At 38.9% G+C, this 27,368-nt stretch overlaps 1 protein-coding gene and 1 pseudogene across 1 annotated transcript; one reads left to right on the top strand and one right to left on the bottom strand.

Moving 5' to 3' along the window:
• Positions 1–5,036: 5,036 nt before the first annotated feature.
• On the top strand, positions 5,037–13,891 carry TMEM52B (transmembrane protein 52B). Its single transcript, XM_036066458.2, has 6 exons — positions 5,037–5,243; positions 7,107–7,256; positions 9,669–9,712; positions 11,555–11,593; positions 12,120–12,286; positions 13,624–13,891. The coding sequence occupies exons 1-6, from the start codon at positions 5,037–5,039 to the stop codon at positions 13,863–13,865; spliced, it is 849 nt and encodes a 282-aa protein (XP_035922351.2). The 3' UTR covers positions 13,866–13,891.
• Positions 13,892–24,764: 10,873 nt separating this feature from the next.
• On the bottom strand, positions 24,765–25,245 carry LOC118519177 (NADH dehydrogenase [ubiquinone] 1 beta subcomplex subunit 3 pseudogene; annotated as a pseudogene).
• Between the last annotated feature and the right edge of the window lie 2,123 nt (positions 25,246–27,368).

Genomic DNA, 27,368 nt, shown 5'->3' on the forward strand with positions numbered 1-27,368 from the left:
CTACTGCTATTTAATAGAAGAATGACTCAATCATTGGTAGGAGGAAGAAGAGGCTTTGCTTCATACTGGGAAGTTGGCTGACGCAAATTCTTGGTTTATGTCTATTGCAGGTGGGGAAAGTGGTGATTCTGCTAGTATTTCAGGATGTTTCAGTAAGTAATTTATGAAAGGGAAAACTATTTTCTGTGAGCATTAGAGGACAGGCATTTGTATTCACTCTTCAGATAAGGAAACTGAAACTCAAAAGAGTAAGTCACACTAAATTTGTAGAGGACTCTGCATTTAAACCAGATTACTTGATTCCAGTGTCCATATTTGTTTACTTCACTGTAGCAGACTATCTCTATACTGTGGCTTTCATAAGTCTAACATTTTCCTTTTTAATTTTGACTGTTTAAATTAAATAAGCAGAAGATTAGAAATTTTGGAGTTAATCACATGTGACTCATCTCCAGCCATGGTGACCTGGGTAATTAAGAACTTAATTAGGAGTGCTATTTCATACAGTGGCAGTATAACATAGCAGCAGAAATTTGGAGCCAGATGGAGCTAGTTTCAAATCTTTCCTTTGCTAGTACCTTAGTCTATAATCTTGGGGAATTACTTAATACTCTGAACTTATGTCTTTGTCTATAAATTGGGACATTGCAATGTCCACTGGATAATGTTGGTAATGTTGCTATCTGGATTCATATGAAATATTGTTTCAAAATGCTAAGTATTCTACTTCAAACATGAGAACTCAATAAATGATAGTTATTAATATTAGTAGTAGTAATATTCAGCACAATTGAATTGCCCATCAAAGGATACATTTTACACATAAATGACTGGAGTCTCAAAGACTTCAGTGAGCTCCCCATAAGGATGCTTATATGAATTCGTTGATAGAATTCTCACCTATTTTCCCTCTACAACCTCCTAACCAGAGAAGAAATATCTCATTGCAGTTATACATGCTTTTTTTAAAAAAAAAAATATTATGTATTAGAGATATTTTCTGAAGTATTCATGGGCAAAATGATATGATATCTGGAATTTGCTTTAAACTACGTGAGGAAAAAAATAAAAGGAGGGGATACATTAAAGAACATTGGAAAAAAAATACATACAAATAAAATATCTAGGAAACTATTAAGAAAAATCACTGATACTGACAGTCTACTTAGGATTCCATTTCCTTCCTCCTTCCTGGATTACTTGTATTCCCTTTTCCTGCACAGGATATCTGAGACCAAATTGAAAATAGTTCACCTGTCATTTAAAGTTTTACTCTATGGGGCACCTGGGTGGCTCAGCCTATTAAGCATCAGACTATTGATTTCAGTTCAGGTCCATGATCTCAGGGTAATAATCTCAGGGTCATGAGACCGAGCCCCATGTCAGGCTCTGCCCTAAGTGTGGAGCCTGCTTAAAGATTCTCTCTCCTTCTCCCTCTGCCCCTCTGCTAGCTTGTGCTCTGTCTCTAAAAGAAAGAAAGAAAGAAAGAAAGAGAAAGAAAGAAAGAAGAAAGAAAGAAAGAAAGAAAGAAAGATTTTAAAAAATTAAATGTAGTTTTACTCTATGATACAGTTCACAAAAAAAGCTCAGCCTGTAATATATCCTAGTCAAACCAGCTTGTAACAAATCAATGCTACTTACCTTTATCACTGAAGCCCCACCCCACCTCCCTTGACTGTGAGTGCCAGGAAGCAAGATTGCTTCCGGCATTCACCATGCTGACCTTCACATAAATAGAATCTCAGTAAAGTATTTTTATTTTTATTTTTATTTATTTCTTTTTAAGGATTTTATTTATTTATTTGTCAGAGAGAGAGAGAGAGAGAAGAGTGAGCACAAGCACGGGGAAAAACAGGCAGAAGGAGAAACAGGCTCTCGGCTGAGCAAGGAGCCCAACGTGGGACTTGATCCCAGGACCCTGGGATCATGACCTGAGCTGAAGGCAGACGCTTAACCAACTGAGCCACCCAGGCATCCCAGGAAAGTGTTTTTAATAATGAACTAATAAATACTGAAATCATGTCACAATGAAGAGGACATTTTATAATTCTCCACAGTGACTCAATTATTTTGTATGCCATCAATATTCTAGTGATAAAGAAGTGATACAGAAGCACACTTGTTGACATGAAACATTTTTTTCTTGTGAGCTCATCACTTACTAGTAACCTTTTATGGATTGTCCTACGAAGGATTGTCTTGGAAAGATGCATGTTACTATATAGCTAAAACGCCCAAGGATACAAACAGCACTAGAAAAAACTACTTTCTTTAGAGAAGGTCTAAGATTGAGCTAGATCTCTCAGACTTCAGTTATTCACCTTCATACCCCACCCATGAAACCCAGGAGAGCATAATCATCCATTGTCCTTTTGGGTCCACACTCATAAGAAACTCACTAAACAGTCCAGGACCTGGTGATGAGCTCTACAAATCCTGTACTCCCTACAAATACAATTCATTTTTTTTTCTTTAAAAAATCCTCTGTACTCAACATCTACAGGTAGGATTGCCAACAATTTTTACTCCCTCATTTTATATACTCTAATAGTGCACTCTATTGATTTTCAATTCCATTAAAATTATTCCATCTCTCCAACCAAATTACAAGCTCTTTAGAAGTAAAAATAGATCCCCTTCTATTAATAAAAACTAATTCTTTCCTATCACCCTGGCATACCATATCAATTGTAATGTTCTTTAATATCTTGTAAATAGTAAACAGTTAACACTTGAGATTCTTAGCTATTAAGACATCACCAGAATAAGCTGGGTTTTAAAATACAAAGAAATTTAAGGAAAATATGTCTTAGTTTTTTATTTTGAGAATGTGGAGCTAAAGCCCAAAAAATGTAAGTGACTTACTGAACATCTCTTTTCTATCTGATGTCAGATAAGAACTCAGCTCACTATTCTTATCCAATTAAAAACTCTGTACTCATTAAACTATAATTCCTGTGATGCTTAGTTTTATGTGTCAACTTCTCTGGGCCATGGGGCACCCAGATATTTGGTCAAATATTTTTCTGAGTTTCTCTGAGAATGTTTTTGGATGATATTAACATTTTAATCAGTAGGGTAATGTTTTCCCTCCATAATGAGAGTGGGCCTCATTTAATCAGTTGAAGGCCTAGAACAAAGACACTAATCTTGCTTCAAATAAGAAAATATTCTCCAGCAGACAGCCTGTGGGCTGGCACTTCATCATTGGTTCTCTTGGGATTCGAGCCAGCTGGTCCACATTACAGATTTGGACTTGCCAGTCTATAATTGCATGAGTCAGTTCCTTATAATAAATCTTTCTCTATAAATATGCACATCCTATTGGTTCTGTTTTTCTGGAGATCCCTGACTATTATAGCTCTCCATTCTTTCTTTCTCCCAGTTCCTGGAAACCACCATTCTATTTTATGTTTCTATGAATTTGACTACTCTAGGTATCTCATATAAGTGGAAACATACAATACTTGTCCTTTTGTATCTGGCTTATTTCACTTAACATAGTGTCTTCAAGGTTTATCCATGCTGTAGCATGTATCAGAATTCTCTTTATTTTTAAGGCTAAATAATATTCCATTGTGTGTATATACCACATTTTGTTTATCCATTCATCCATTGATGGACATTTGTATTTCTTCTGTTTTTAAAGATCCATGGGATAATTTCTATAATCCTGATGTAGCAGATAGCTGGAAAAGTTTCACAGACTAAGTGGTTCTCATTATCCCTGCTTCCTGATGTTCATGCCCTTGTGTAATCTTCTCCGCTTGAGTGTGGGTTGGTATCTGTGGCTTGGAATGTGGCAAAGGTGATGGAACATATATCATCCATATATGTGATTATGTAAGGTATAGTGCCTATCTTGCTAAAGGTTCTCTCCCTCCTTTCTGCCTCTCTGGCCAGATTTAAAGAAACAAGCATACACAAATCCTATAGCCACAAAGAAATGAATTCCTGCCTGACATAGCTTGGAAGTATATCCTTCCCCAGTTGAGCCTTCTAATGAGAACACAGCCCAACAGACATCTTGACTGCAGCCCGTGAGACCCTAAACAGAGGACCCAACTAAACTGCTTTTATACTTCTGATCCACAGACACTGTGAGATAAACAAAAATGTGTGTCGTTTTACATTGTTACTCATATAATTTGTGGTAATGTGTTAGAGGGCATATAAAACTAATAATCCTGTGATAAACTTAATCCTTCTGTTTTGTTAAATGTCCTTAAATCTAATCCTGACTGTCAATACCTCTGAGGTTGTCACTCAAAGCTTACACTGCAATCTTGATTCATAAGATAGAGGGAATTCCTAGTAGAGAAGTTGCAAGATGGAACTAATCTCTTCTGCTTTATTATCTATTTTTGAAGCCATGGGTATGGCCTAACTCATTGCTCAACACTTTATAACTCATGCTTGATGACTCACAGTAAGTGTTGTCCTGGCATCTATTTCACTGAGGCACAGAAAGGAAGGGAATTCTTGGTTGGTCACCTGATGTAGACAAGGTCAAAAGGAGAATAGTCAAAGGGGCCAGAAATAAGTAATTTTTTTAGCTTCACTTGTTACAGGTTTTGTATAACAATTTCCTGAGGCATAGGTGAAAAGGCCTATGTACATGCACCCTCCATTGGTTCCACTCCAAGTCCTTAACAACCTGGGTATAAGCTAATGATTCACAAACTTAATGGAAGTACAACAAGATCGTGTAGGATTGAAATGAGGTCATTCCCCTCTACCTCAGCTACCTGCCCTTCCACTGTATACCGTCTTCGGTCTTCCTACAGGGATCTTCTTTCCTCTGTCATCGTTCCTGCTATGGAGGCTTTGACAGGGACTGAACTCAGCACTAAAATTGCCACAAGGCATAATCACTTTCATTAGGACAAACAAGAAGTTCTACTTCTTCAAGGAATAATCCAGTGAGAACAACAACAACAAATAGCAGTAGTAATTCTAAGAAAGAAAAGTAACAAGGAAGTCATTAACAGAATCCCATTTTGTTCAAACCTGTTAGAAAGCTAGAGGGCAAAAAGATGACGGCAATCACATGCAGGAAAGTGCAATGGGGAAAAATCATGTTAATTGACAAACCTGTTCATGCAGGTTTGGCTGGTATGATTGGGAGAAGAGATGGCCAGAACAGCAAGAGGAAATATTCAAGAATTGGAATACCAGGAAAGCTAAAACATGGTCATGGTAATAATACACCAAGAGGACATCAGTTATTCAGCATATTGAAGGTGAAGGTCATTGGCAAAACTGAATGGAAATCAAGATAATCCTAGTTAATGCTTATAAAATACTTGTTACATCAGGACAATTATATGCATTTCACATACATTAACTTACTTAATCTCTGTAAGTTTATGAAGTAACATTATTATTATTACCCCATTCTGAGAGAATGAAACTGACCCAACAGAGATATAACAACTTTCCCAAGATTGCACAGCTAATAAGTGACAAAGCAAAAAAATAAATAAATAAAAATAAGTGACAAAGCAAATATTTAATCCCAGATAAGCTAGCTGGATTCTTAGCCACGATGCTCTGCTGTGTCTCTGACAAGAGAAAGGGCAGGGAAAGATTAGTGATGCTACCATATACAGGCCACTCTAAGTAGAAATATTCTAATCAAAATGCCTTCATATCTCCAATGGTATTTTTTCTATGAAACAACATCTAGGGCAGGTCAAGTGAGCATTCCTCTTCTGTTTTATAAATGGGAAAATTAAGGCTTGGAGAAACCACAAATAATTTAGTGGAGGGCCAGGATTTTTCTGCTCTCTTTGTCCTATGAAATACCTCCCACCTTGTCAATTTTTCTGCTGAAATTTGAAAAATACTCTTCATCCTATTTCTATCTTCCTTTCTAAAAAAATAATGTAGTGCTCATTTAGTTTTGGAACTTAATGATGTCTAATCACCAGTATCATATTAGGCTTTTCTGTCACTATTTGATTCCCTTAGCTAACAGGAAAAAAAGATTATATTCTCTATGCTGATATCATATTTTAAAGCTGTGTGAGGACTCTTTGAATCAATCCCACCCAACAGTTGCCCTCAACAATCACTCAGTAAAAGTAAAATTAGACTTTCAGCATTAGATATGATCTGAAAGGTGGTTTTATTCAATTCTTATGAGATAGGTAAATCTGCATCGACTGATGTCTAATTTTCCTATGAAATACTTTGTATTTTAAAAAAAATTTTTGAAGTACTTTGTATTAAGTAAAAAATTACTGACTTAAAAATAAATCGTTTATACAACCTTCACTCGTTCCTGTAGAGATGTTTCTTTAGGAATATTCTCTTTCCACGTGTGCTTATTTTTACACTGACCTTAGATTTTATTTAAAAGAGAGAGAGAGAACCCTAGAGACCCATAGATCTTGGAACCCAGTTTATTCTTTATTTTTTGGAACCCAGTTTAAAAAAATGTGATGTGTGTCTGTCTGACTTATGTGTTTCAAAAAGAACTGAAGTCAAGGTAGATGGGATCTGCTTTCCTCAAAGATGGGAGTGCTTTCCGGTCCATTTGTTAACCTCTCAGTCCTACTGCAATGGTTACGAATAAATGACCCAGAACCAGGAGAGTTGATTATCAACATAGCAAAGGGGAGGGTTTCAAAGAGCAAGAGAGGAGGGCTTATTACGTGGAGAGGCGAGTGGATGGTGATTGGCAGTTATTCAACGGTCCCCCTGAAGTGCTGCAGTAAAGGACCAAGAGTATTACTCCTTTTTTGATGGAGATGAGAGAACTTGTTTGGTCACCAGCAATTCACTGTTGAGCCTCCTCAAGTCAAGTTTCTCACCACTGCCTAGAAAAATACCTAATTCTGAGGACTGAATATGTCCTCCCTGAATGTTTTCCTTTTGGGGGCAGTGGGGGAAAGTTAAAGACTTATAGAAAGGATTGCTAGTAGAAGGAAAGGAAAGAAGGCCAAAGGAAGCAAATGTGGAGACCGGAACAACAGAATAGACATAGAGAAAGAAGCCAGGATGAAAGGAGAGAGAAAGACCACAGAAAATAAAAGCCCAAAGGAGTAAGAGGAAAAGAGAGAGCGAAAGCTTTATTGCTGAGAAAAATTTGTCTCCTTAAGTCCTCCAGGTCAAGAAGTCAGACCAACACAGAGCATGGAAAGGAGGCAACAGACATGGACACGCCGTACCTGATCCTGGAGAAGCAGTTCAGCCCCATGGGGGTGCGAACCCGGGCCGTGACTGTCTCTGCCTTGGTATATTGCATCCAGGTGAGTTGCGAAAATGCAAAAATAAAACTTTTGTTTGTTTGGTTGTTTCTCAGATAAACCAACTCTCAGAAGAACCCTGGGGGAAATGATTGAGGGGAAAGACATGTATTGAACCGAAGAGGTAGTGGGGAAAAGAATAACTAGAATGTTTCCTTAGTGTTATAGGGTTACATGGCCCATGTGTGGCCGATGGCATCAGTGAAATGGGGGGACAGAAATTAGGGTAACCATGTACACATGCAGGATAGCTGTGGTAATTTAGAAGTGCCACTTATCTATATTTCTCTCTTTTAGCATCCTGTCACTCATCCCTCAAAATCCTAAATAAATTATCAAAATGAATTACATAATTCCCCTAAACGGAGTTTCCACATCAGCCCTGATACAATTCTAGCAGCTTATGTGCCTCCAGATCAGAAATAAGGTAAAAGAGGGAAAATTCTTGAAAAATACTTCCAACCTTTTATTTCTCCCTACCAAAAATCAGAAGCCCCTGTAACTTGTTAGCTGAGAAAAGGGTCATTAGATTGAGGATTCTGGACAACTGTCAAGGGGAAATTTACATAGCTATGAACACTAGTAAAGAGGAAAAGCAGGGGCACCTGGGTGGCTCAGTCAGTTAAGTGTCCAACTCTTGATCTCAGCTCAGGTCATGATCTCAGCGTTGTGAGTTCAAGCCCAGCGTGTTGAGTTCCACGCTGGGTGTGGAGCCTACTTTAAAAGAAAAAAAAAAAAGAAGAAGAAAAACAAGCAACTGGCTAGTATCATATTCCTGTACATATCTTAGTAGAGAATGGACTGCTTGTTTTGCTTTCTATATCCCAGTTAAATTATTGTCTGTAAATCCATTTCTTCTTCTTGTGTTTTCCTTTTGCTTCCTGTTCTTTTCCTTGCCCTTCACTTTCTTTCTCTTTTCCTTTTTTTTTTCTTTTTTTGGCAATAGTCACAAGAAGAAGTATTTTATCTGTTTAGCACTTTAAGCTTCTCTTATCTTTAGTCAGAAAAGAAAAACAAAGAACCAGAGCTGGGTTGAGGAAGTACACACTTTGTCATCCTTAGTGACCAACCATTTAAAATTTTTTTTTTTTTAAGATTTTATTTATTTGCGAGAGAGAGAATGAGAGACAGAGAGCATGAGAGGGGAGAGGGTCAGAGGGAGAAGCAGACTCCCTGCTGAGCAGGGAGCCCAATGTGGGACTCGATCCCGGGACTCCAGGATCAGGACCTGAGCCGAAGGCAGTTGCTTAACCAACTGAGCCACCCAGGCGCCCAGTGATCAACCATTTTAAATTAAAAAGAAAAAAAAAAAAAAAGCAGTTTCTCAAATGTTGTCTGCAGAGGACAGCTCTTTAGTCCTTTTACAAATCCTTTTCACCTGCTATGTCATGAGTTTGTGTGTCCCCTCCCCCTCCCATAAACTCTCAATAAGTACAAATATCTGTCCTTGTGGGGGACCTTTGTGGTTTTTGTTGATGATTTCCTGAGAATATTAAGTCATTCAATTTACTGGAAGTGAGATGCGGTTTCTAAACAGAAGCTTCTCTATGTGAAGGAAAAAGTCAACTGAAATACCAGGTAAAAGAAGGAGTAGAAGCTTTCATTATCAGTAGCAGAAGGGACTTGATAGCAACATCAAGGAGTTGTTAGAGCAGATTTAGCCCTTGTTCTACTAATTCATTCAACATATATATATGATAGAGTTTGATTTGAATTCTGGCTACATCAATAGGAGCATGCAGTTGGCCATGTTAACTTAAACCCCTTTGCCTCCGTCACGTAATCTTTCAAACTAAGGCTAAATATACCCACCTACATGAGTTTTGTGATGAAATGTTATGACATATTGCAAATTCTTAGCAGCCTGACTGGCATATAGTAGCTATTAAATAAATAAAATTGTTCCCCTCCTTTTTCTCCTTTTTTTTGTATGGTGTGTTATTGATGAGTTAAGGGAATAAAAAAGAGGAGTGGGGTAGAATTCAATTTGTTGCTGGGAAAGAATTAAGATGGCAATAACAATATCCTGAGGGACAGATCAGGACATTTCTAGGACAAATTGATTTAAATGCTGCTTCTGCCTCCCACTCACAAAAGTTGTAATGCTTACCCACCACCAAAAAAAAAACCCCAAAACAAAAAAAACAAAACAAAACCAAAAACCAAAACAAACAAAAAACCCCCCACAGATTAGATATTTGCTCTTCCAGTGTCTCCCACTTCAAATATAATAATCAACAGGCATGGGAGCAATGAAAACAGTCCTAAACATGGCTGACCCTATGACCTTGTCCTCATATTGTCCCGGCTCTCACCAAGTAAACTAACAGAGCAGAGTCATGAGGAATGGTTGGTAGACTGCTGAGCAGAGCAGATGAGACATTTCCCTGTCTGAGACTATTTCCCTTCCTACAGCTTCCCCCAGCAAGATGTGAGGAGAACTGCGTGAATCCTGAACAGTGAGTATCTGAGACCAAACTGGGAAGAAGGAGAAACAGACAAAAACAGTACCCAAAACAGGGTTAAGAGGTCATTAAATATCTGTGACTTCCCTTTATCTTTACTTAAATGGACATCAACCCACTAATCTCAGATGGGTCATGCAAAAATAAAGACATGCCCTCGTGTCATCCTAAGTAGTTAAAATAACATCCCTGAAAGCATTTTTTCCAAGGCTTATCTTCCCATTAAAACAATGGAATTAATACATTTTGTATTAATTTTTTAAATAATTAATATAAAATATATAAAGTTCTATATTAATTAATATAAAAACAATTTATATAGTCACAGAAATTTGCAAAAGTGTTTCTTTTCCATGCTTCTCAGTGACTCATCAGGACAGACTGGATTTAAAATCTCATCCCGGGCAGATACGTTTGGGTAATTCCAAAGTAGCATCACCATCTGAAATATGACGAGCATTTTCTGTATTTTAGGGCATATCAATACTTACTGCAGACTTCATTCAGCTGTCACTTTGATGTTGTTATCCCTTAGTCTAAACCTATCACAATTAGGTCTTACACAGACACAGAGGACATAAAAGGGGAAGAGATTCATTCCACTTGGAGGTAAATTATTAAGAAAGCAGGGCCCGTTGGAACAAAACACTTGCTCAGCCTGAAGGAAAACACATATTTAGCCATGGGAAGGGTTTTTCAATAGCCAAGACTGTTAAACCCAGGGGAAATGGTGGCGGCCTTGGTTGCTTGTCACACTGTCTGAGGTTTTAGACACCTACTACTCAGGAAGAATCACTTTTAACAGAATCAGAATCACTAACACTATAGAACTAGAAGAGGTTTTAAATAAATGGAGAATGTGAGAAACCTACAGGAGACATTGTTTATTGAAAAAGCAAATTGTATACTCTACAACTGTGCAACCAAAGAGAGGACGTAGAAGAAAATTTCAATAGGTTTCAATAGCTCAATATATCAGAAAGTATTATTAAATTTGTTCATCTTCAAACATAAATATTTCCTTCCTCTCCCCTTCCCACTCCTGAGCTTACCCCACACTCCTTCTTCCTTGCAATCCATATTTTTGTCATCTCTGTAGAGAAAATTCAGTTACTTTAATTACCTTTCAACATGGTGAAGTTGGTTTCTACATTTTTCCTCCTTCCTATTTGGCTTCAGTGGGTGTATATATTAGTTTTGATACTGGATGTGAAAGTTCAGGGTTTTTTTTCATGGTGAGAATTTTTATGGTTTAATGGTGACCCTTTTCGCAACAATTTGCAAAACATAAGTTACAAACTTCATTGTATTGCTTTCATGCTTATAACTGAAATTTTCTTTATGTTTAAATTTTATTGAACTCAAATATATATATATATATATACACACACACACACACACACACACACACAAACCTTAACTTTCCTACCCATTTTCAAACTTTGTAAACTTACATTCCAAATTCTTTCTTGGTAATTGTCATCGTAACTGTTTACTGTGGTCATGGTTATATTTTCTATTAACACCATTTTCATAATCACTGGTCTGTCTTATAATGATTTACAAAATTATTTACCCAATGTCATCTGTAGTACTAAACACTTTAAGGCATCCCATTTTGCAATAGATTCTGCTGGCTCTACTGAAGTTAGAATAACCTGTTATATGTTAACTAACTGGAATTAAAACTCAAACTTAAAAAAATAAATGTAAGTTGTGATGCTTTTGTTATAACAAGGTAGCAAATTATATTGTCACTCGTATTCCTGATTCTGGAACTACAACAGGCACCGACTGTGTTTTTATTGCAAAAAAAACTTTATTCTTTCTCCATAGTTGCCTGACCACAGATTGGGTGCATCTCTGGTACATATGGTAAGTTTCAGCTATCATACCCAGAAAGACATTTCAAAGGAACTTTATTTTTCTCAAGGGCATTCATTTTTATTTTTTTAGTTTTTAAATATATTGACAGCAGGAAAAAAATGTAGGAGACAGCCAGCCTACTTACCTAGCATCTCATGGAGTAAAGTTTCTTTACCTCATCATTAACTATGTGACAATATGCCAGGATTTCCTATTTCAATACCATCTCCTCAGCCATCAAAAGGTTATTGTGTATTTTGTCAGGATCAGCTCTAGAAATTTCTACAGAGAGGAGAATATAAAGTAGAAAGCAGACCCTCCAAACCACCTTAGATCTCTTACTGTTTTAATGAACTGATTTAGTCTTGCTGACAAAATAAGTATGCATGTGAAGTGAAAGTGTTGAAATTAAAATCTTATGATTATTGTGCAAAATAGTCAAAGTCAAAAACGTAGACACTGAAGACCAGTTATGGCCAGGGCTGGGAAACACACCAGATCACAGAGCTTTCACTGGGGGGTGGTCTTCTTGCAGGTTGCTGGTGGTAATTGGAGCACTGCTTCTTCTGTGCGGCCTGACTTCTGCGTGCTTCCGCTGCTGTCTGAGTCGCCAGCAAAATGGGGAAGATGAGGGCCGGCCTCCCTATGAAGTGACAGTCATAGCTTTTGATCATGATAGCACTCTCCAGAGCACTATCACTTGTGAGTACTCTGACATTATAACCTGAAAGGGGGTTTAAAAGGATGATCAGGAGGCGCATGGGTGGCTCAGTGGGTTAACTGTCTGCCTTCCACTCAGGTCATGACCCTGGAATCCTGGGATCAAGCCCCTCATCAGGCTCCCTCTTCAGCGGGGACCCTGCTTCTCCCTCTCCTGCTCCCCCTGCTTGTGTTCCCTCTCTCGCTATCTCTCTTTCTGTCAAATAAATAAATAAAATTAAGGGGAAAAAAGGATGATTGGGGGCCCTTGGGTGGTTCAGTAATTAATTAAGTGTCAGACTCTTGATCTCAGCTCAGGTCTTGATCTCAGGGTTGTGAATTCAAGCCCTTCACTGGGTCCCACGCTGAGTGAGGAACCTACTAAAAAAAAAAAAAAAAGACAAGTAAAAGAATGATCAGGATGATGAAACAATATAGAAACATGGATTGAATGGTATTAAAGATTCTAGAACTCAGGGTTGTTTTAATTTCCAGAAACCTGATGGTGTGGTGACCTGGGCTCTCACTGATGCTGTGTTCTCAAATACTGGTCTAATGATAGAGTGAAGAAAGAAGTAGAATGTTGGAGAAAATAATGGAAATGTCTTATAGGAAGAATTACCCAGTTTATAAAGTTATTTTGATAAAACTATTTTAAGCTCTGGGTGTATCCCTTTTTCAAAAATGTCTTGGATTTTGTGAGAACCTGTATTTTTTATTACCTATATATTATTTTACATCTTTGAAGAAATTAGTCATGTGTACTTGCAATTCTTTGTTCTGTAGTGTATCTGCTGATACACTTATATGTTAGCCTAACATCACCTTGATGATTATAAAACACTTTCCTTTACGTCCTTCTGTTCTCTTCTTCACATTATATTCTTTCCCCAAATGGGAGAAGAAAGACTAGTCAGAACAGCAGGTGGCACAACATTGTGAAATTTCTTTTGAAGAGAGACTACGTTGCTGTTCACCTTTCCTGTTGCACTCACTGCCCTTTGAAAAAAGATAAGTAAGACAGAAATAAATATTTCTAAGGAGTCTGCATTATCAGTGGGTTGGTGTAAAGTGTCCCAAGTCCGTAAAAGGGAAGGACAATGTTGTCAGATATGGGGACACAATTTAGATTAGTTGAGGACCCCAGAGAAGACAGTATCTTCCAGCAGAGTGAAGTTGGTTTCCAAACAAGGTTCACAGCATTTTCATAACATTTTGTGGCCGAGAGTGACAATGGTTTGGACACTTGCTAAAAATGAAGGGAAATTAAGTGTGTTGTAAGTCCCTGATTTCTGAAGATGTCACATTTACTTTAATTCTATTCCTTCTTTCCTCCCTAGCCCTGCAGTCAATATTTGGCCCTGCAGCTCGAAGAATCCTGGCTGTGGCTCACTCCCACAGCCCCCTCGGCCAATTGCCCTCCTCTTTGGACACTCTCCCAGGGTATGAAGAAGCTCTTCACATGAGTCGCTTCACCGTTGCAAGGTGTGGACAGAAAGCACCTGATCTACCCCCAGTGCCAGAAGAGAAGCAGGTGCCCCCAGTGGATGAGTCTCCTCGAGGGGAACACTCTTCAAACTGATGGGAATTCTGGTTTTATAAATGGGGTGGGGGTTTCCCCAGAGTTGCTACAGACAGACAAATGAAACTTTTTTTCCCCAACTTCTGGAAGATTTAGGATGACAAGTAAACATTATTCATTGGAAAGGATGGGTTCCAACTCTTCATTTCCAGCCACATCTATTTTCTAAGGTGGAAAATAGTTGCTCTAATTGGGAACTCCAATTCTTTATCCAGTGGCCAAAATTTGCAACTAACCTCTAGCAATGCTGATTATTACTGAACCAAGAAAGCATCAAAAGTATGTTGAATTCCTTTAGCTATTGAGTTCCTTTACCCATAGGATACCGCAAGTGGTTTTTCTTTCTGCCAGCTATAACACAACAACAGATCGTAATACGCTCGAGGAGAAAGACAAGAGCGTAGGCACAACCCACAGACAATGCACCGAAGTCATGAATTCTTCCTCTTGAGAGAACATTCACTTTTATGCCAAATGACAATGATACTCTTGGACATCATGTAATACCTAAGTGGATATCCAGGATCCATCCTTGCAGGTATGGGCTAAGAGAACACATTATAGCATCAAGGTGCCAAATATCAAGGTCTTTCTTTCACTCTGGTCCTACCCACTAGCAGTATGAGAAACTGCATAGGGTGCAGTAACAGTTTCTATTCATTTTTCAGTTCCTCTGCCTAGCAAACACATGTGCGCACACACACACACGCGTGCACGCATACACATGCATATGCAGTCTTTTCTGAGTCTAGAAGAAGAGCATCGCTTTGCTTTTCTCTTTCTGGCTTTGACCACTTAAAGCCAGATGTCTTGAGTGACACATTCGAGTGGGGTGGCCTTCATTGCCACCTAGTGGAGCCATGGTAGAAATGGCTATGCGCACGCCTCTCCAGTTCCTGGAGCAACTGAACTCAGCCTAGAAGGGATCCTACCTGGGGACACCATCCTGCCGTGTAGCGCTAAGCTGTGCACCTGACGTATTACTGGACAATTGAGGAAGTGAAGTGTATCGGGGGAAAATGACTTGCCAGTCACCTTAGATAAATCATTGAAAATCTGTAAAGCAGTTTTCCCACCTGTAAAATAGGGGCTAATAAAACCTCCAAGGATTGTTATGAGAATCAAATAAACTAAATATAAATGGCAAGAACTGTAAAGTATTACGCACACATATTTGATACTCTTACTATTGACATCAAATTTTCACCCTTTTGCTAAGATCCTACTGAGAATTATGTTCTCATTTGTCCTTTTGCCAGTCATCCTGTTGTTATCATTAAGTCGCACCGAAAGTCACTTTATTTCATCAATAAAGATTTGTTGATTGAGGTTAACAACTAAAGGTATGTGATTCCTTTTAAAATGGTCTGTATAGAGGTAAGGAATATTTGAGAAAACACGTTTATTTGGCAATTAGCTTCAGCACTCATAGAGACGTATACCCAGGGAATGGCTGATTAGTATAGCACCTCATTAAATACATTCTTGGAATGCTCCCTCAGCCCAAGGGGGAAAATGTTCTAACTGAGGATAAGCTGCTGGTGATCTGAATTTATCCTGAGTCATTTATCAAATTGCCTCTGGAAATTGTTAAGATGCATGAATTGTTAATAGACCCTGTGGTGGCCTTGTTTTGCCACTGCCAAATGAATCACTTCATTATCACACATTCCATAAAATATTCTAGGCTTGTTTTTCCTTCAAGATACCGCAGTACTGAAGCAGTTAAAACATCATCTGGTAGAAAAAGATCTTGGAAGAAATCCTCCTATGAAATCCTCCTATAAGTACCTTATTCTAAAGAGATCTCTCAGCCCCACCTCTCCCCTCCACCTGTCCCTCTCCTCAGACACATGGATACTTGCATTCCTGTAATCCTCCCATTTTGTCAGAATATTAGCAGCCGTTTGGCTTCACCTCTTTCTCTATTCAATCTAAGGTCTCTGTTAATCAGTGCAATCACTTTCACCACTGTTCTCAATTTTTTTAAATGTCTTTTTACTTTCTTTACACCTATCCTTCAAACTTTAAACATTGGTTCAGTGAAGCTGATTTCTCCCCAAAGCCTATGCTGCTGAGCAGTGCTGCAGAAAGCTCTCAACTCTACTAAGAGAGGTCATGACAAGGTCATGGTCCCCAACACCACCTGAACCACCTGCCATTTCTTCTAGAGTTTCTTTTGTAATTCTCCTACTCCTTTTATTAGTTATTCAAATTTCAGTGGCTCTTGGGGTGTGTGGATGGCTCAGTTGGTTAAGCAACTGCCTCATGATTTTGGCTCAGGTCATGCTCTCAGGGTAGTGAGATGGAGCAGTGCCTCGGGCTCTGGGCAGAGTCTGCTTGTCCCTCTCCCTCCCTCCACTTGCACTCTCTCTCTCTCTCTCTCAAATAAATAAATAAATAAATAAATAAAATCTTAAAAATTTTTTTTCAGTGGCTCCCTTACAACCCCATGCCCCTTCACCCACTCATTAATTCTAGGCAGGGGACTTGTCCTCCTCATTCAGAAAGGAAATCAAGCCTTCAGGTAACTTCCTACCCCAAAGCTACAAGCTCCTGCAGACCAGCACCTGCTCTTCCTCCTTCTTTCCAGTCTCATTGAAATAGATGTCCTTCCTCCTCAATATAATACTTCTAATTAGGTTTTGCACTACATTGATTCAACAGTTTCTGTGTTCAAAAGGTATTGTTTAAAAAATTATCTGCCAGGAATAGTGCAGAGGCAGCTGGGGGTAAAAGAGTGGGCAAGACAGTCAGGGACTCTGACTCATGGTCCTCACAGACCTCAAGAAAAAGTAAAAAATAAAATGATAACAATCATGAATAGCGCAGAGAACCCTTGGAAAAGGCAGAGTGAGGGAAGAACAATTTCAAAGACTAGGGAAAGTTTGATAAGTTTGAGGAGCTGAACAAAGAGTAGCTGAGCCTAGTAAGCTAAAGAGAGAACTGCAGCAAATGGGGTCAGAGGGGAAAGGAGTCTTGGGGGCAAGGAGTCTACACTGTATTTTACATGCATTGAGAAACCATTGAAAATTTAAACAGTAAGTCACTTGATGCAATTTGAATTTTTTTTTTAAGATTTTACTTATTCCTTTGACAGAGGGAGAGAGAGAGAGAGCACGCACGAGCAGGGGGAGCGGCAGGCAGAGGGAGAGGGAGAAGCAGGCTCCCCACCAAGCAGGGAGCTCAACATGGGGCTTGATCCCAGGACCTTGGGATCATGACCTAAGCCGAAGGCAGATGCTTAACTGACTGAGCCACCCCGGCACCCCCAATGCAATTTGAATTTTGAGGCAATGACTCTTGATGATATAGAAGAATGGACTGGAATAGGACAAGTATGAAAGCATGAAGACTAGATGGGAGATATTGAGGAAGAGTAGACAAGAGGTGATTGTGGCTAGGAATTGCGATTGTGGATAGCCCATGACTGTGGACTAACATGGTGATCTTAGAAGTGGAAATAGAGATAAATGTAGGAATTTGAAAGGTGTGTTGGGGATAGAATCATCCACATTTGCTGATGGATTGAGTTGAGAAATGTAGTAAGGGAAAGGAATGAAAAAATGACTCCTTGATCATTGACCTGAGCCAATGCATGGAAGGTGTAGCTGTTGATTAGGATTAGGGAAGGTGTAGCTGTCTGTTGATTAGGGAAGAATGTGCAAGACCAGATTTAGGGGAAAATTCAAGATAGTGATTTCTAAAATGGGGAAAAGGCATTTCATGACAAAATATATACCAAGTTAATCTAAGGTAATGCCGACTTCACTAAAGCAGCAAAAAAAGTTCAGATGTGCCAGTGGGAAAAATCAAAGTTTCCTTGAGATTAAATGATGAAATTCTCAATTTGTAAAGAAGAAAAGAAAAAGAAATTCTGTATTAGGCCTTCATAATTTACAATATTTATAAAAGAATCCACTGGAAATGGCTGAGATTACTGGATTTTCCTATCTGGGACAGTGGGGTCTGAAGAGGAAGATACAAGTTTAGAAGCCCATTAAGTTAAAATGTCCATTTATATTGTGGAAATAATTCCAAATGGAATTGGGAAGCCCTGAAAGGGGAGCTCTCAAGCATGTACCCCTCATTGTAGCCTACATAGCCAGCAGGAATAAGGAAGATAAGAATTATTTTAATAAGGGATGACATTATATCTCCCGATTTTTTAGAAAAAGAAGGAAGATCCCTCCCTGCCCCAGCAACAACACATTAACCACTGCTTGCAAACAATGAGACACCTCTACAACTTCAAACTCTTATTGTCCCTATAAACTTGTTCAAACAACCATTCCCAGTTTCCTCCTAAAACCTAATAAAAGCTGACCTTCCCTTTGTCTCTTTGGACCTACTTATGGTTCACCATAGCTTCCTGTTCTGAATTGTAATTCCTCCTCTGTTCCCAAATAAACTCACTTTTTTTTACTTAAATAAAATTCTCTTTACTATGTTTAAACTTAATAATATACAGTTGACCCTTGAACACCAGTTGGAATTGTGTGGATCCACTTATGCATGGATTTTTTTGATACAGTGTAATACTATAAATGTATTTTTGCTTCCTTATGATTTTCTTAATAATGCTTTTCTTCTCTAGCTCACTTTATTGTAAGAATACAGCATATTATATATATATACACAGAAGTGGAAAATACATATTAATCAACTGTTTGTTATTGATAAGGCTTCCAGTTAATAGTAGGCTATTAGTAATTAAGTTTTGAGGGAGTCAAAAGTTATACATGGATTTTTGACTGCATGGAGATCAGCACCCCTAACCCTTCCCCCCATCATTGTTCAAGGGTCAACTGTTTATGGGTATAAATAAGGTAGTTCCCCATCCTTACCATCCTCCTTCTTCTTCCTTTTTCTTATTCTTTAATTGTTTACTTTCTACTGGCTTCCTTCCTTTGTTATATAGTAGTTTAGTATAAATTATGTATTGGGAAATGCGGGAGCATGGAATTAAAGAAAAATGTCATATTGTTAAGGCTTAAATTAAATAATTCAGATACTGAACTTGAAGACAATGAGGACTACTTAATGTTTCTTTTTAATTAATTTATTTTTTATTATGTTAAGTTAGTCACCAAACAGTACATCATTCGTTTTTGATGTAGTGTTCCATGATTCATTGTTTGCGTATAACACGCAGTGCTCCATGCAATACATGCCCTCCTTAATACCCATCACCGGGCTAACCTATCCACCTCACCTCCCTCCCCTCTGAAAACCTCAGTTTGTTTCTCCGAGTCTGTAGTCTCTCGTGGTTCGTCTCCCCATCCGATTTCCCCCCCTTCATTTTTCCCTTCCTTCTCTTAATGTCCTCCATGCTATTCTTTATGTTCCACAAATAAGTGAAACCATATGATAATTGACTATCTCTGCTTGACTTATTTCACTTAACATAATCTCCTCTAGTCCCAGCCATGTTGATGTAAAAGTTGGGTATTCATCCGTTCTGATGGCTGAGTAATATTCCATTGTATATATGGACCACATCTTCTTTATCCATTCATCTGTTGAAGGACATCTCTGCTCTTTCCACAGTTTGGCTATTGTGGACATTGCTGCTATGAACATTGGAGTACATATGGCTCTTCTTTTCACTACATCTGTGTCTTTGGGGTAAATACCCAGTAGTGCAATTGCTGGGTCATAGGGTAGCTCTATTTTTAATTTTTTGAGGCACCTCCACACTGTTTTCCAAAGTGGCTGTACCAACTTGCATTCCCACCATCAGTGTAAGAGGGTTCCCCTTTCTCCACAACCTCTCCAACATTTGTTGTTTCTTGCCTTGTCAATTTTTGCCATTCTAACTGGTGTAAGGTGGTCTCTCAATGTGGTTTTGATCTGAATTTCCCTGATGGCTAATGATGATGAACATTTTTTCATGTGTCTGTTAGCCATTTGTATGTCTTCTTTGGAGAAGTAGTCTATTCATGTCTTCTGCCCATTTTTTGACTTGATTATTTGTTTTTTGGGTGTTGAGTTTGAGAAGTTCTTTATAGATCTTGGATACCAGCCCTTTATTTGTAGATATTTGCAAATATCTTCTCCCATTCTGTGGGTTGCCTCTTTGTTTTGTTGACTGTGTCCTTTCCTGTGCAGAAGCTTTTTATCTTGATGAAGGCCCAAAAGTTCATTTTTGCTTTTGTTTCACTAGCCTTGGCGATGTATCTTGAAAGAAGTTGCTGTGGCCAATGTCAAAGAGGTTACTGCCTATGTTCTCCTCTAGGATTTTGATGGATTCCTGTCTCACATTGAGGTCTTTCATCCATTTTGAGTTTATCTTTGTGTCTGGTGTTAGAGAATGGTTGAGTTTCATTCTTCTGTATATAGCTGTCCAATTTTCCCAGCACCATTTATTGAAAAGACTGTTTTTTTTTCCATTGCATATTTTATCCTGCTTTGTCGAAGATTATTTGACCATAGAGTTGAGGGTCCATATCTGGGTTCTCTATTCTGTTCCATTGGTCTGTATGTCTGTTTTTGTGCCAGTACCATGCTGTCTTGGTGATCACAGCTTTGTAATATAGCTTGAAATCGGGCAACGTGATGCCCCCAGCTTTGTTTTTCTTTTTCAACGTTTCCTTGGCGATTCAGGGTCTTTTCTGATTCCACACAAATTTTAGGATTGTTTGTTCCAGCACTTTGAAAAATGTCATTGGAATTTTGATCGGGATGACGTTGAGGGTATAGATTGCTCTGGGCAGCATAGACATTTTAACAATGTTTATTCTTCCGATCCATGAGCATGGAATGTTTTTCCATCTTTTTGTGTCTTCTTCAATTTTTTTTCATGAGTGTTCTGTAGTTCCTAGAGTTTAGATCCTTTACCTCTTTGGTTAGGTTTATTCTGAGGTATCTTATGGTTTTTGGTGCTATTGTAAATGGAATCGTTTCTGTAATTTCTCTTTCTACAGTTGCATTGTTAGTGTATAAGAAAGGAACTGATTTCTGTGCATTGATTTTGTATCCTGCCACATTACTGAATTGCTGTATGAGTTCTAGTAATTTGGGGGTGGGGTCTTTTGGGTTTTCCACATAAAGTATCACGTCATTTGTGAAGAGAGAGAGTTTGACTTCTTTGCCAATCTGAATACACTTTATTTCTTTTTGTTGTCTGATTGCTGTTGCTAGGATTTCTAGTACTATGTTGAACAATAGTGGTGAGAGTGAGCATCCTTGACATGTTCCTGATCTTAAGGGAAAGGCTCTCAGCTTTTCCCCATTGATAATGATATTCGCTGTGGGTTTTTCATAGATGGATTTTATGAACTTGAGGAATTTTCCCTCTATCCCTATACTCTGAAGAGTTTTAATCAGGAAAGGATGCTGTATTTTGTCAAATGCTTTTTCTGCATCAATTGAGAGGACCATATGGTTCTTCTCTCTCCTCTTATTACTGCGTTCTATCACATTGATTGATTTGTGAATGTTGAACCACGCTTGCATCCCAGGAACCTTTTAATGTACTGTTGGATCCTATTAGCTAGGATCTTGTTAAGAATTTTGGCATCCATATTCATCAGGGATATTGGTCTGAAATTCCTCTTTTTGATGGGGTCTTTGCCTGGTTTGGGGATCAAGGTAATGCTGGCCTCATAGAATGAGTCTGGAAGCTTTCCTTCTGTTTCTATTTTTTGAAACAGCTTCAGGAGAATAGGTATTATTTCTTCTTTGAATGTTTGGTAGAATTCCCCAGGGAATTCATCAAGTCCTGGAGTCTTGTTTTTTGGGAGGTTTTTGATCACTGCTTCAATCTTGTTACTGGTTATTGGTCTATTCAGGTTATCCATTTCTTCCTGTTTCAGTCTTGGTAGTTTGTAAGTTTCCAGGAATGCATCCATTTCTTCCAGGTTGCTTAATTTATTAGCATATAGTTGTTGATAATAATTTCTGATAATTGTTTCTATTTCCTTGGTGTTAGTCGTGATCTCTCCCCTTTCATTCATAATTTTATTAATTTGTGTCTTTTCTCTTTTCTTTTGGATAGTCTGGCCAGTGGTTTATCGATCTTATTCATTCTTTTAAAGAACCAGCTTCCTGTTTTGTTGATCTGCTCTACTGTATTACTGGTTTCTAATTCATTGATATCTGCTCTAATCTTAATTATTTCTCTTCTCCTGCTTGGTTTAGGCTTTATTTGTTGTTCTTTCTCCAGTTCTTTAAGGTGTAAAGTTAGTTTGTGTATTAGGGATTTTTCTATTTTTTTGAGTGAGGCTTGGATGGCTATGTATTTCCCCCTTAGGACCACCTTTGCAGTATCCCATAGGTTCTGGACCGATGTGTTTTTGTTCTCATTGGTTTCCATGAACTGTTTAAGTTCTTCTTTGATTTCCTGGTTGACCCAAACATTCTTTTTTTTTTAATATTTTATTTATTGATTTGACAGAGAGAGACACAGCAATAGAAGGAACACAAGCAGGGGGAGTAGGAGGGGGAAAAGCAGGCTTCCCACTGAGCAGGGAGCCCAATGCGGGGCTTGATTCCAGGACCCTGAGATCATGACCTGAGCAGAAGGCAGATGCTTAATGACTGAGCCACCCAGGCACCTCTGACCCAAACATTCTTGAGCAGGATGGTCTTTAGCTTCTAAGTGTTTGAAGTTCTTCCAAAAATTTTCTTGTGATTGAGTTCCAGTTTCAAAGCATTGTGTTCTAAGAATATGCAGGGAATAATCTCAATATTTTGGTATTGGTTGCGACCCGATTTGTAACCCGGTATGTGGTCTATTCTGGAGAAAGTTCCATGTGCGCTTGAGAAGAATAAGTATTCTGTTGTTTCAGGGTGGAATGTTCTGTATATATCTATGAGGTCCATCTGGTCCAGGGTATCATTCAAAGCTCTTGTTTCTTTGTAGATTTTCTGCTTAGATGATCTGTCTATTGCTGAGAATTGAGTGTTGAGGTCTCCTACTATTAACATATTATCATCAATATGTCTCTTTATTTTGGTTAACAGTTGGCTTATGTAGTTGGCTGCTCCCATGTTGGGGGTGTAGATATTTACAATAGTTAGATCTTCTTGTTGGATAGACCCTTTAAGAATGATATAGTGTCCTTCTGTATCTCTAACTACAGTCTTTAACTTAAAATCTAATTTGTCTGATATGAGAATTGCTACCCCAGCTTTCTTTTGAGGTCCATTGGTATGAAAGATGGTTCTCCATCCCTTCACTTTCAGTCTGGATGTATCTTTAGGTTCAAAATGAGACTCTTGTAGACAGGATATGGAGGGGTCCTGTCTTTTTATCCAATCTGCAACCCTGTGCTGTTTTATGGGAGCATTTAGGCCATTCACATTGAGAGTGATTATTGAAAGATATGAATTTTTTGTCATCATGTTGCCTGTGAAGTCTTTGTTTCTGTAGATTGTCTCTGTAAATTTCTGTTCTATATAACTCTTGGGGTCTTCCTCCTTTTATAGAAACCCCCCTTAATATTTCTTGCAGGGCTGGCTTACTGGTCACATATTATTTCAGTTTCTACCGGTCCTGGAAGCTCTGTATCTCTCCATCCATTCTAAATGACAGCCTTGCCAGGTAAAGTATTCTTGGCTGCATGTTCTTCTCATTTAGTACCCTGAATATGTCTTGCCAGGCCTTTCTGGCTTGCCAGGTCTCTGTGGATAGGTCTGATGTTATTCTGATGTTCCTCCCTCTGTACGTAAGGAATCTCTTCCCCCTAACTGCCCTTAAGATGGTTTCCTTAGTTCTAAGATTTGAGAGTTTTACTATTACATGCCGGGTCATTGGTCTGTTCTCCTTGATCTTGGGAGGGGTCCTCTCTGCCTCTAGGACACGAATGCTTGTTTCATTCCCCAGATTAGGGAAGTTCTCAGCTATGATTTGCTCAGATATATCTTCTAGTCCTCTCTCTCTCTCTCCACACCCTCAGGGATCCCAATAATTCTGACATTGGAACGTTTCACGGCATCATTTATTTCTCTAATTCTGTCTTCATTGATTTTAAGCTGTTTGTTCTAGGCCTCCTCCTGTTTCTTCTTTTCCATCAGTTTTTCTTCTAGATCACTAATTCTTTCTTTTGCCTCTTTTACCCTAGCTATTAGAGAATCTAGTTTACACTGCATCTCATTTATAGCATTTTTAAGTTCGGCCTGATTAGCTCTCATTTCTGCCCTTAGAGAATCTGTGTTGCCATTAATGTTTTTCTCCAGCCTAGCTATTGTCTTCATAACTGTTACCCTGAAGTCTATTTCTGACATCTTGCCTATATCCATATCCATTAGGTCTGAGAGAGAGGCCATTGTCTCTAGGTCTTTTCTTTGTTGGGAGTTCCTCCTCCTAATCATTCTGTTGAGTTGTGGTTGAGGGGATGTACAGTTGAAAATATCAACCACAATCCAGGCAAGGTGCACCCTCTTGACTGATGATCCTGTGCCCCCGTAGAGATCCAGATGTATAATCTTACATCTCAGGCTGATTTTGTGGGTGTTCAGAGTGGCTTGGTAGATATCTAGATAAATTCAGGGGACCGGTTGAAACGGAGTCCCCTACTCCTTTGCCATCTTGTGTTGTGATCTCATGACAACAAGGGACAAAGCCTGGATGGGAGCTGAAGAGGTTCTGGCTCCAAAGCCCAAATTCTTGACTCGACCAGACCAGGGCTGCAGGCAGGGAAGTTGGAAGAAAACAGAAAGGTTTTTCAAACCACTTTGGTGAAGTGCATGGGTCTTAATGATTCAGGTGTCAGAAAACTGTCCCAGGCAGGTAAGTTGTTGGGCTTTGAGGGATTGACCATTAAGAGGTCCTTCCCCAGAGATGTGTTACAAAGAGCCACTTCTGAACGCACGTCTCATCCTTACAGGAAAGAGCTGGCATGCTCTACTTAATGTTTTATTAGTGGGAGAGTTTTGTTTTTTGTTTTTTTGGGGTTTTTTTTGCATATGTATTCTTACTTTATTAAATCTTACTAGTATTCTTTAAGGGAAAAACACACAGACAAGTAGGCTACATTGAAGAAATCTTATTTTTATAAGAGAGTTAAGAAGCCTTTAAGATACTTCCAGGTATTATCTTCAGTGATGCTTCTTATCTTTATTCTTGGACTGCAGGTAATATTCTGCCCCTACAGGTACCACAAATGCTGCAAATCCCCGTTTGAATCCTTTTAGTAATGCACCAACAAAGGAAACATTGTTTGCAAAGCCACCAATGTATCTCCAAGCTTCATTGCGGCCCCATGGATCCCCTAGCCCTCGTGCAGCCAGCCTCTCCTGGACAACTGCTAATGGTGTCCCTTCTACTTCCATTGTTTATAATCTGGAAGTTCCAGTTTACTAGGGCCGTGTTCATGCCCATGTCCGTGGGCCATGTCTGACAGCAATCTGACCTCTCACGACACTCAATAGTCAATCATCCTAGCAGGAGAGTTTTATAATGTGATCAATATTTAGAAAGATACTCCAGTGAAAGTTTGAGGTCTTGGGTGAAGTGTAAGGAAGTCAGATCCTCATTTCAGCTAGGAGCATAGTGTAAAAATCCTAGTTAAAGATGGTGAGAATCTGAAAAAGAACATTGGGAGTGGTGATGAAAAGGACTACAGTTATTTATTTTTGTCAGCAGAATTCTAGGTTCTTTAGGTCTTTTTCTAGATCTTTCCTTTGATTTGACTTTTTTTTAAAGATTTTATTCATTTATTTAAGAGAGAGAGTGTGAGCAGGGTGAGGAGCAGAGGGAGAGGGACAACCAGACTCTGCACTGAGCACAGAGCCCAATGCAGGGCTCCATCTCAGAACCCTGAGATCATGAACCTGAGATCATGACTTGACTGAAATCAAGAGTTGGATACTTAACCAACTGAGACATCCAGGTGCCCCTTTGCTCTGATTTTAAGCAGTAGAGATTCTCTCTTACCTCTTTCTTAGCCCAAGTGACACAAATATGTATTAAATCTTCTGTAGTCTGGTGGTGAAGCTGCACTAGCCACCCTCTACAGGTTACTTTGGGCTTCTTGGGGTGACTACTCTGGACAAAAAAACCCCCATATTTTCCATAGTTTGTTACTTACCCAAACTAAAACTCCTGTAGGGGGTAGTGTCTTGTGGGATATCACTATCTGAAAGAAGGTATCTACACCTACATAGTGGGAGGAGTTGACTCTGATAGCACAAAGCTTCCAATCCAAGAGGGAGACCTGAAAGATGGACATATATTGATTTACAGAAGAGCAATATAGATTCTCCTTCCTGGTGGTGGGGAGGATGGGTGTGAAAAATGATTGATTGGGCTATGTTGACTAGCTTTATCTGTGGGTTGGAGGCAAATACAACAGTACAGGATGCCCTGCAGTGGCCTGTGTAGAGGAGGACAAATAATTTTCCCTCTACCTTTCTAGGTTCTTGGCTGAGACACCCCAGTAAAAAAAAAAAAATTAACAAGAGAAAATAAAAATTTAATTTTTTTTTTTTAAGATTTTATTTATTTGACAGAGAGAGACACAGCAAGAGAGGGAACACAAGCAGGGGGAGTGGGAGAGGGAGAAGCAGGGCCCCCACTGAGCAGGGAGCCCGATCCGGGGCTCAAACCCAGGACCCTGGGATCATGACCTGAGCTGAAGGCAGATGCTTAACGACTGAGCCACCCAGGCGCCCCGAGAAAATAAAAATTTAATAACATGTATACCTCCTGTATACATGGGAGAGACCCAAGAAAGACTCCCTGAAATGGCCCAAGCCATCACCTTGAATACCATCTCCAGCTAAAGACAAAAGAAGATTGGGTGGTTTGGGAGATATGAGAGGTTACCAGGAAAAGCACAGTAAATGAAAGTATAGTTGTTACGCAGATTTAAATCACTGTCTTCTCCATTGTTGAGAGTTTCTGGAGATTTAGTCATCTTCTTCTTCTTGGGAAAGAGAAGGAGACACCCTTACAAATGGAGATTTCCCTTATAAACATAAATGTCTCTTACAAAACTTTTACTCAGTTTTCAGAACTTCTCCTGTCTACTGTTATTAAAAATAACCAGTTTAGGATAATCCTTATGCCAAAGAAACATATTTTGAGGTGGCAATTCTGCTACGCTTTATCTGTCAGGAATTACAGTATTGAATCTTATTGAGTTAGCCTTTTAAGTGTGGTCTGTAAGACGGTTATTAGAGGGTCTGATTCTTTTACACATTAAGAGTATACTTGTATATAAGAATATGGAAATAAAGCAAAAATGGGATTTATGTAACAAATTTAAGAGGCTGAGGAGAAAAATTGCAGAGTCTGAAAATAGCAAGTTTTGTTTTCTTGTCCTTGGGTAAACAGATTGTCTGGAAGGCAAAAAGGAGACCAGGATGGGAAGTTTGCCCTTGAGCTGGCAGACTGACTGGGAAAATAATTATAGTGATTTATGGATTGTCCAAGATATACTGAGAATTCAATTGTGGGAGATATTTTACATGCTGTCTCGAATGATGTTGGCCAGTGTCTCTCTTGGCACCTTCACCTTAGTTAACCCATAATTGCACTATTTGCCACCTCAGAAT

Source organism: Halichoerus grypus, chromosome 6 (assembly GCF_964656455.1).
Source record: "Halichoerus grypus chromosome 6, mHalGry1.hap1.1, whole genome shotgun sequence".
Lineage (NCBI taxonomy): Eukaryota > Metazoa > Chordata > Mammalia > Carnivora > Phocidae > Halichoerus > Halichoerus grypus.